This window comes from Hippopotamus amphibius, chromosome 7 (assembly GCF_030028045.1).
Source record: "Hippopotamus amphibius kiboko isolate mHipAmp2 chromosome 7, mHipAmp2.hap2, whole genome shotgun sequence".
In the NCBI taxonomy this organism is placed as follows: Eukaryota; Metazoa; Chordata; class Mammalia; order Artiodactyla; family Hippopotamidae; genus Hippopotamus; species Hippopotamus amphibius.
Window position 1 is genome coordinate 128,586,215 of NC_080192.1, and position 10,071 is coordinate 128,596,285.

A 10,071-nucleotide genomic window follows, 5' to 3' on the forward strand; every position below is an offset into this window, starting at 1 on the left:
TATGTTGTTTTTTTGCCTTTTTAACTCAAAGTTCTTTTCATCCCAAATTTAAAACTTTGTCTAATTTATTTCCTTTTTGGCTTCTGGGTTTTGTGTCGTGTTTAGAAAAGCCTTTCTCACTTCAAAATTATTTTGTGAAATTACTTGATAATGTCTCCTGGCATTTTTCCAGATTCTTTGTTACATTTAAGACTCCAGGCTATTTAGAAATTATTTTGGGTAGTAATCAGCTCTAATGTTTGCCTTTTCTAACCCTGGCTCTTTGGTCAATGATCCAGCTTCCTAGGAGTTCCAGAACAATCCAGATTTCCCAGATCATTGGGGATGTGACTGAACCTGGATTATTGACACATGGTTGTTGGTGCCCTAGGGCCCCCAAGTCCCCTCCTGCTCACTGAGTCCTTGGCCCAGACCCTAGCAGGGAACCTGGGCAGGCCACTCTCACTGGGGCATGTGGGCTCCAGGTGGCCCCGCTGTGACCTGGATGCTCATTTGACTGTAGCATGGGTTGTAGCACTTCCTCTGTAAATTTGGCCCTGGCTCCCTTCGACCATTCCCTCCCATCCCATCTGTGCACAGCCCTGCCAGCTCTTCTCTGAGGAAATTTGCATCATGCAGCAGCAGGAGGGCTCTTGAAGACTGCTTCATTGAGCCATGGTCTGCTCAGCTGCCCCTGTGCTACTCCTGGCCATGACTCTCCCTCTGGTGGGGTCACCACTTACCTGAGCATCCCAGCCTGTGAGTAAGACTGGGGTGAGGGAAGACTGGGGGAAGGTCCACAAAGGTGATGACAGGGCCTCTGGGTGTGAGAGGCAGCAAGATGTGGGATGAAAGGATAGGTGGAGGGGAGAGCCTGGAGGGAAAGGAAGTAATGCATTTTTTTTTAAGGTTTTTTTTTTTTTTTTTTTTTTTTCTGTGCGCAGGCTTTCTTTAGTTGCAGTGAGTGGGGGCTACTCTTCGTTGTGGTGCGCGGGCTCCTCATTGCCGTGGCTTCTCTTGTTGTGGAGCACGGGCTCTAGGTGCGTGGGCTTCAGTAGTTGCAGCACATGGGCTCAATAGTTGTGGCTCATGGGCTCTAAAGCACAGGCTAAATTGTTGTGGCACGTAGGCTTTGTTGCCCCGTGGCATGTGGGATCTCCCTGGAGCAGGGATTGAACCCGTGTCCCCTGCATTGGCAGGTGGATTCTTAACCACTGTGCCACCTAGAAAGCCCCAGTAATGCATTTTTAAAAGAGGCTGGTTTGTTATAAGATCTCCGAGAGTTTAGCCTTATTTTTCGGGGTGTGGGGATAACTTTTGTTTCTTTATTTGAATTCCTGTGGACACCAGTGATTCCTGCTGCGCTTTGGATAAAGGCTCTTCCAGTCAAGCTTGCAATTTAAAAATGAAAATAAAAACTTTCCAAACTTGGGAACCATTGGCGTAGAGGACAGGAGAGAATCTGAGGAAAGGCAGAAGGGTCTACTTTAGCACTTTCTGATTTGTGTTTTCTCCAAGGTGGATATCTCTATCTCTGTCTCTAGCTGCATCCTTATCTAGATCAGTATCTGTCTTTAGACTGATCTCCTCACCCACATGCAATTTTGAGAGAGGGAGGAGTTGGCAAGGAAGTAATTTACAGGCACCAGAGACTAAGGTATTGCCTTCTGCTCACCATCATGGCAATTCCTATGGAGGGAATAGCCCTAAAGCCTCTGGGCCCCAGGCAGCTCCCCCCAGGCCCCCCAACCTCCACTGGAGCTCCAGACCCAGCCATTTCAATTAGCCTAGAGGCCCAGGGATGGGTACATTCAGGAAGGAATTCAGCAAAGCATGTTGACTCTCCAGGGTGTGCCTGGTTCCTGGGTTCAGGTGGGCTTTGCAGGCCTGGGCGGGATCCCTGGGGCTGCACCCCTGCACCTCCTACCAGAAGCCTGCTCTCCCCTCCTGGATGTGCCCACTCGATTCCAGGTGAAAAGAGGAGCTTCAAAGAGACCAAGTCATACCAGACTAGCCAGACTGGCCCCTGAGCGGCTTGAGGAAGAAGGTGTCCCAGGGAGACATGCGGGCTGACTCAGAAGTCTCTCCCCTGTGCTCTGTTCCAGGGACAGAGTCTGGCTGGAGGGGAATCAGGGCAGCAATTGGACCAAGAAAGTGGAGCAGATGGTGAGTGGACAGACCGGGGGCGGGAGACAGGGAGCAGGGAACAAGGCAGAAAGAAAGATCTGGAAGAGGGCACAGCCAGGGGGCAGTGGGGTGAAGAGAGAGACTGGGTCTGGTGCTGACCAAACAGGCCTGAACGCAGTTCTCTAGTTATGAGGCCTTGAGAAAATCCTTCCTCTTAGAGATTGTCACCTATATAAGGGGGGTTGTTGAGAAGGTGACATGAAACAGCGTGTGTGAAGGCATCACAGCTGGATGAGCTGTGCCCACCTTCCTGGGTCCTGTCTGCGCCCGGACGGGCTATGGGAGATGCAATGTGCCTCGGTTCCTGGAGGGGACAGCTAGGTATGGGGCCCAAAGGGGACTGGTCCGCAGCTGCCTCTTCTCTCCAGCTGTCCTCTCTCTCCTGCAGAATCGGTCCTGGTCTCCGTCTATGTACAGCTAGACTTTTCAAATGAGCACAGGCCAGCAGCACTCTCCAGGCCCCTGAGTCTCCCCACTGCTTCGGCTTCCTCTGCCCCAGTAACTCTCACGGGCCTCAGCCTCACAACAGGTGGGGGGCAATTCTACTGACCCCTGCTTCTCTGTGGCCCTGAGCTGCTTGTGTGGGAAGGGGGCTCAGAGTGCAGGGAGCCCAGCCCTCCCACAGACCCTGGTCCAGGATACTGCGAGCGCCTCCCTATTTATCGGAGGGTCTGTGTGGTCCAGCTCCTTCCTCACCTCCCATCAGACAGACCTCCCCTTCCTGCTCCAGGTCCCCATCTTCTGAACTTTGGCAGAGGCCCAAGGGGCCGATGACCATGGACCTGGGCTTCTCCACTCCCACCCCCGATGCCTTGGCCCAGTACGCTCCACTGCTTTGAACCCTGAGAAGGCAGTCACTGTGATTTGAGGATTGTTCCAGATTCCAAGCCCTGGAGTCATGCAGACATCAGATGTCGGGCTTTCCCAGACAACCTGCTCACTTCTTATCCCTCTTCCCTCTGCGACAGAGTGTAATGTCACCCACAATGGGTATAGCTACTGTGCTTGCCTCTCTGGGTACCAATGGAATGCCAGTGTCTGCTCCCATCACCCTCCCTGCCAAGCCCCCCTCGAGCACGGGCCTTGCAGCTGTCTTGTCTTCGGCCCAACTGAAGCCGGGCACTGCCAGCTGCTGCCACCTGGTGAGGAGGGTCGGGAGCTTGGAAACCAACGGCCGCGAGTGAAACCCTCTGTGCTTTTTCCTCTCTGACCCCTGTATCTCTGCCAGCTGGTCCAAGCCCAGCGACTGCTCTGGGTGAGAGAAAATGCCAGGCATTATAGCAGATCACAGGCCCCGTGCTTAGGACAGGAGGAGTGAGACTCACAAACAGCAGGGCTCCGGAGGCATGTGGACAAGGAGAGAAAGTTCCCTCCCTGTGGGGGTGTCCTAGGTCAGAAAGCCTCCCTGTTTGGTTCCACAGACAGGGCCTTCCAGGCTGGATTGCAGCAGCCACACTCCTCCAGGGACAAAACAATTGTTAGCTGGGGAGGGCATAAGGAGAGATGGGTTCAGAAGGTGGGGAAGGAGGGAGAGCTTAGCTGCCTCAAGGGCCACAAGTTCCTGCTCTGGGGGTCCTGTCTCCTGTCTCCTGCAGCCCCCACAACCCTAAGCCTCAACTCCTGGCTGCAGATGCCTGGCGACACCCTGAACCTGACCCTCCTCACAAGCCAGGAGATCACCAACCTGAACTGGTTCCTGCGGCCCACAGGGAGCCCAAGCCCTGTCCTCCTGTGGGCAGGGACACGTGTGTCCTTGACCTCCAGGCTGTCCTCAGCATCATCAACGTCTCCAGTAGATGGGCAGGTAGCCCGCCTGTCCTTCCCTCCTCTCTCTTCTTCTTTCTCCTCCCCGTCTTTTTTTCCTCTTTTTCCTCTGCTCCCCTCCATCTCCTCTTCCTCCCGCTCTTCTCCTTCCTTCTTGTTTTTCTCTCCTCTTCCTTTCCCTTATCTCCATTTATTCATTCTGTGGAAACTAAGGCTATGAGGCCCATTGATGTGAAGAATTATAATGAGAGAATGCTGAAAGTGTGGCCTCAATTTCAACTGAGAACAGATGCGGGCTTTCCTTCACAATGTTGAAATGGCACCAGGTGGTGCAGGAAGAGCATCTACTGGAGGCAGAGAGGTTCACCTTAGGATGCACGGCTACAGGCTAATAACAAAGCGTCAGGATCTCGTCTTCCTCCTAGAAACCCTCTGGGGGATAGGGATCTTCCCTGCTGGGGTTAAGCTGAGGCTGGATGGAGAGGGCAGACCTAAGGTGTGGCTGGGGAAGCAGCTGAGACCCTGTGGCACAAGTGGGGGCCGAGCAGCTGGGAGGTGCAACAGGTGTGTGTCTGCAGGTGAGTACATATGCTGCTTTGAGGCCCAAGGGTTCAGGTGGGAGCTGCGCCAGGTTGTGAGGGTGCCCCTGCAGGCGACAGACGTGGCTGGGCTCCCACACCAGCTCTCCATCTCCTGTGCCACCTCCCCTGGCTTCCAACTGAGCTGCTGCATCCCCAGAGCACACCTGGGCTACACGGCTTCCTGGAGCCCCAGCGAGGGCAGCGAAGGTATGGAAAGGGGCTGGCTGTCAGCAGTCAGAGGAAAGGGAGCAGCTACTCGCCTTCAGGCAGCTGGCTCTCCAGCTTCTGAGAAGCAGAGGCTGCAGTTCAACCTGGGGGGTCTGGGTCCAAGTCCAATACTGTTTTACCCCCATTCTGTTCATACAACAATAGCCACATGTGTGTAGACAACTTTTGTAGAATGCTTTCATTCACACGATCTTCTTGAACTCACACGATATTACTCTGTGAGGTTCATTTGATGATGGTCCCATTTTACAAATGAATTCACTGTGGCTTCAGGGCCTGGAGCTAGTAAGAGACCCCCAAGGATCCCCTTCGCCCAAATCCAAGCCCTGCCTTCAGTAGTGTGATGCCCACACACCACTCAGCTCTTCTCCTCTGCTTCATCTGCTTCTGAAATGGCTAGAAAGACTGACAAGGCATCTCTGGGCCTCCTGAGGTCTAGGTGTGCCCCTGGTCCAGCGACCATTCCTTTTCTTGTCTCCCCCTCAGCCTCCCTATTCCACACGCCAGACTCCCAGTGCTTTGTGCTGGCTGTTCAGAGCTGCCCTGCAGCCGACACTACGTACGCTTGTGACCTGCAGAGCCCAGGACTGAGCCCTCTCAGGGTCGCCGTCTCTGTCACCGTCATCCAGGGTACTTGGGGCTTGGGGTCCAGCTGGCCAACCTCTCACCTGCTGGTCCTGGGAGTTCCTCCCTCATGTCTCCCTGCACTGGGCCACAGGACCACACTCCACAGCCTGCCCAAGGGAAGGCGCAGGTTTGACTGGGTCTCTGAGGCTTCCCTGGTATCATTTTCAGATGGAGACACCACCTGCCCTGAGGACTCTTCGACTGTTGCCTGGAACGTCACCAAGGCTGGCCACGTGGCACAGGCCCCGTGTCCCAGGAACAGGTCCGGCACAATGAAGAGGCCTTGCAGGCCTGATGGGGTCTGGGGGTGCACCCACAGCAGCTGCACAGACACGGGGCTCCTGGCCTTGCTTCGTCGGACCCGGGTAAAGCTTCTGACCGGCTGCCCAGGTGCCCCATCGTCCATCACGTCTCCCTTCCTCACTCGGGACCCAGCTTTAGAGTCCTTTCCCCCGAGGTCCAGCCCGAAGGTTATTCAGCTTCTCTGAACTGGCGCTCTAGCAGAGCCAGGAAGCAGGTGTGGGGGCCCTTAAAGTGGCCAGGACTCTCATGGCAGGGAGGGTGCTAGTCCCAAACCTTAACCCCACCAAGTGTCCGCTCCACAAACCTTGGTGTCAGTTCCTTCCACGTGGCTCACTCCCCTCTCTACTGCCTGCTCCCCTGGGACGGGGTGTGGGTGTGGGGAGAAAAGAGCTGGACAGGGGAGGAGGCCACCCCTCCCCCTTGAAGGCTCGCCCACCCCCCTCCTGCTGTCTTGTCTGTCTCAGCTGCTGCGGGCAGGCCAGGGCCGGCCTGCAGAGGAGGTGCCACAGATCCTGGCTCAGCTCCCAGAGCAGGTAGTAGTGGTGACTTCACCCTCTGACTTGTTGGCACTGGTGGGCGCCATGACAGTCCTGGCCAAGGTGGTGGCAGATGCCAGAATACAGCTCAACTGCAGTGCCCTGGAGGTGAGATCTCTGAGCCACAGCAGGGGCCAGCTGGGTAGTGTGGGCCGGAAGCTCTTCACCCCTGGGCATTTCTGTCCCTCTGACATAGCCATGGGCTGTCAGATGGCAGACCTTTCTCGAGTTCAAGTGTCTGCTCCCCTGGTCCATTTCTCCTCTTGGATACCAGCCTCCAAGGCCATGGAGTGTGGAGAAGGCCTGATGCTGGGAACACGTGGGAGGCTGGGGAAGGCAGGGAGGGGTGTGGAGACAGTTCAGAGGCATTCATGCACGTGCAGACACGTGGATATGACATGGATCCCCCACGGCCACATGCAAGGTGCCTACGTGGAGATACTCAAACGCACTTGGCTTTGCTGGATTCACCCAAACCAGCTCTCAGGATAGGCATCAGTGGGTGACCCATAAGCTGCAGCCAAAAGAATAACCAGGGACAATGACACGCACACCCTTTGTGTCTGGGAAGGTGCACCGCATGGGGGTGCAGACATGCAGGTGGCCCTCTACTTCAGAATGTGTGCCCTCTACCACCGGGCACTGTTCCTAGCTTTACAGACCTGTAGGGGGCCCCTTAGAACCTGCGTGGCCCCAAGCGATGGAAGGGGGAGAAAGGGCATCAGACGGAGGGGCGAGATGTGCATCAGGAGACCACACACCAGAAGATGCCCCAGCGGTTAGCCGGACAGGCCCCCACTCCTCCCATCCAGAACGTCTCCCTTCACCGACGTGGCTTCCTCCTCCTCTTCCCAGCCTTGGGCCTTGTGCTGCACTAGGAAGGGTGGCTTGGGGTCTGTAGATCTCGGTGCCCCTGGCTCAGTGCTGTGGGCTTGGGTGGCGAGGCCTCACCTCTCTGTTGGGTGCTGCAGGCTCTCCTGAAGACCACAGACAAGGTCCTGGACATGGACTCCAGCTCTCTGTGGACCCCAGCCCGGGCCCAGAAGGCCTCAGTGGGCTCCAATCTCCTGCTGGCTGTGGAGACCCTGGCACGCAGCCTGCACCCACAGGATCAGCCCTTCTCCCGCGTGCTGCCCAATGTGCGGCTGCAGAGCCAGCTCCTCAGGCCCACATTTCCTGCTGACTACAGAGTCTCCTTCCCTACTCAGCCCCCGCTGCAGGCACAGATTCCCAGGCACTCCCTGGCCCCACTGGGCCATAATGGAACGGACGTCAGTGTTACTAGCCTGCAAAAACTGGACCACCTTCTGCCCTCAAACTATGGACAAGGGCTGGGGGACTCCCTCTACGCCACTCCTGGGCTAGTCCTCGCCATCTCCATCATGGCAGGTGGCCAGGTCTTCAACCAGGGAGAGGTCATCATGGACTTTGGGGACACAGACGGCAGTCCCCACTGTGTCTTCTGGGATCATGATCTCTTCCAGGGCGAGGGGGGCTGGTCTGATGCAGGGTGCCAGGTGCAGGCAGCCGGGGCCAGCCCCACCACTCAGTGTATCTGCCGGCACCTCACTGCCTTCTCCATCCTCATGTCTGGACACACAGTTCCAAAAAACCCCACCCTGGAGCTGCTGAGTCAGGTGGGCTTGGGGGCCTCCATTCTGGCGCTGCTCGTGTGCCTGGCCGTGTACAGGCTGGTGTGGAGATTTGTGGTGAGGAACAAAGTTGCCTATTTACGCCATGTGGCCCTGCTCAACGTGGTGCTCTGCCTGCTGGCCGCAGACACCTGCTTCCTAGGAGCCCCACTGCTTCCTCCAGGGCCCCGCAGCCCGCTCTGCCTGGCCGCTGCCTTCCTCTGTCATTTCCTGTACCTGGCCACCTTTTTCTGGATGCTGGCCCAGGCCCTGATGCTGGCCCACCAGCTGCTCTTTGTCTTCCATCGGCTGTCCAAGCACCGAGTACTCTCCCTGATGGTGTTCGTTGGCTACCTGTGCCCGATGGGGTTTGCATGTGTTGCCCTGGGCCTCTACTTACCCCGAGGGCAATACCTGGGGGAGGGGGCATGCTGGTTGGACAAAAAGGGAGGAGCACTCTACACCTTCGTGGGGCCAGTGCTGGCCATCGTGGGCGTGAACGGGCTGGTACTCACCATGGCTGTGCTGAAGCTGCTGAGACCTTCGCTGTCGGAGGGACCCCAGGTGGAGAAGCGCCAAGCCCTCCTGGGGGTGATCAAAGCTCTGCTCGTTCTCACGCCCATCTTTGGCCTCACCTGGGGACTGGGGCTGGCCACTCTGCTAGAGGAAGTCTCCATAGTCCCTCACTACCTCTTCACGGTTCTAAACGCCTCCCAGGTGGGTGACAAGGTGGCAGCTGTGCTCTTTGCCCTGTTAGACAGCCTAAGCTACTGCCAGGCCCTTCTCAAGGAGGTATCATGGTGGAGCAGAAGAAACATAGGCTCAGGAATTTTAAAAGGCTTAAGTCCGGATCCCAGTTCCTCTACTGACTAGCTAGGTAACTTTGGACAAACCTCTCTGAGCTTTGGTTTTCTTAACTGTAAACTATCTGGATTTGCCTTTGAAGTCAGGAATTGTTAATACCCTGTCCTTTGATATCCATCTTCTTTGTAACCGTAACAGTGAGAAAAGCACCTGAAATGGATCCTATGCACCAAGCAGTGCTAATGTACAGGAAAACGGAGACGGGAAGCCTCAGGATGTGAATTAGGCAAGAGGACGGAGGCTGAAGAAGAGGAGAGGCAACAAGTTGATTCCTTCCTCCTTGACTGATTCCCGTATCCCTCTTTTCAGGGTGTCTTCATCTTATTGTTTGGTTGCCTCATGGACAGGAAGGTGAGTCTGTCCACCTCCCTGTGCCTGACTCGCAAACAAAGGCCAGGACTCTGGCTGTCATAATGACATTCACCTCTCCTGCAGGTCCAAGAGGCTTTACGCAAACACTTCTGCCGCAGCCAAGCCCCCAGCTCCACCATCTCCCTGGTGAGCTGCTGGCTGCACATTCTCACTTCTCCCCCTGAGAGCAGGTCAGAAGTAGATGTTCCACAGCCTTCCCGAGAGGAGACGGGCACAGCTAGAAGCCAAGAGAGGACTGGCGCTGCAGGGCAAGCTCTCCAGCAGTGGAGAAAGCAGCCCAGGCAGAGATTCAGGTTCCTGGGCTCCTGATTATAACCTGGACTCCTGGCGACTCTGGATTGTCCCTTGTTTCTCCCTCTGAAAATCTGCCTCCAGTGAGCATTTGAAGGGCAAAGATAGGATTGGTATGCATGGGAGTCACTGTAGCTGGGAACAAACTTCCTAGGATTTTTGCTGCCCGGGCAGCAGGGCAGGTGAAAATGTAAAAATGGATACAAAGGAGAGTTGGCAATCATAAAAATCGCCCTGCAACTGGGCCTTTCCACCCCTTCCTAGGCCCCAAATGAAACCTACATCCCGGAACACAGCAAAGGAGGAAGTAAAGACACCAGGTGAGAATGAAGTGTTCTCAGCAGCTGCGTGAGCAGCGTGGAGTGAGGTTGAGTGTACACAGGGCTTCCCAACAAAGCTCTGAAAAGAAAACTCCTCTTCACATACCTGTCCCAACCCAAAGCGTGGAAGACGGTAGACATTTCCAGACGGGCTGAAGGAGGGGGAGGCCTCAGAAAGCAGATGGCGTAGGATCTCCTACTGCTTTTCCAGAAAGCTGGAGGGGGTGTACCACCACCTGCCCTTGACTCAGTTCACTCTGAAAATTCCTTTTCACACTATCAAAATTTTAATTATTCTGAAAAACCATTGTTTTGAAGGAATTGCCATGGGTGGGCCTGGAGTCCAGAGGGAAGGGTAGCCTCAGAGGCGTCAGGGCGCGCTCCTTCC

General features: G+C 55.7%; 1 protein-coding gene across 1 annotated transcript; it reads left to right on the forward strand.

Annotated features, from left to right (window-relative positions):
- Nucleotides 1-654: 654 nt before the first annotated feature.
- On the forward strand, nucleotides 655-9,687 carry ADGRF3 (adhesion G protein-coupled receptor F3). The gene is given in 14 exon segments (XM_057742970.1): nucleotides 655-738; nucleotides 2,085-2,145; nucleotides 2,555-2,695; nucleotides 3,135-3,317; nucleotides 3,699-3,923; nucleotides 3,926-3,970; nucleotides 4,509-4,718; nucleotides 5,226-5,369; nucleotides 5,535-5,731; nucleotides 6,134-6,313; nucleotides 7,177-8,553; nucleotides 9,010-9,051; nucleotides 9,136-9,198; nucleotides 9,628-9,687. Coding segments are annotated over 14 exon segments (3,012 nt in total).
- Nucleotides 9,688-10,071: the final 384 nt, after the last annotated feature.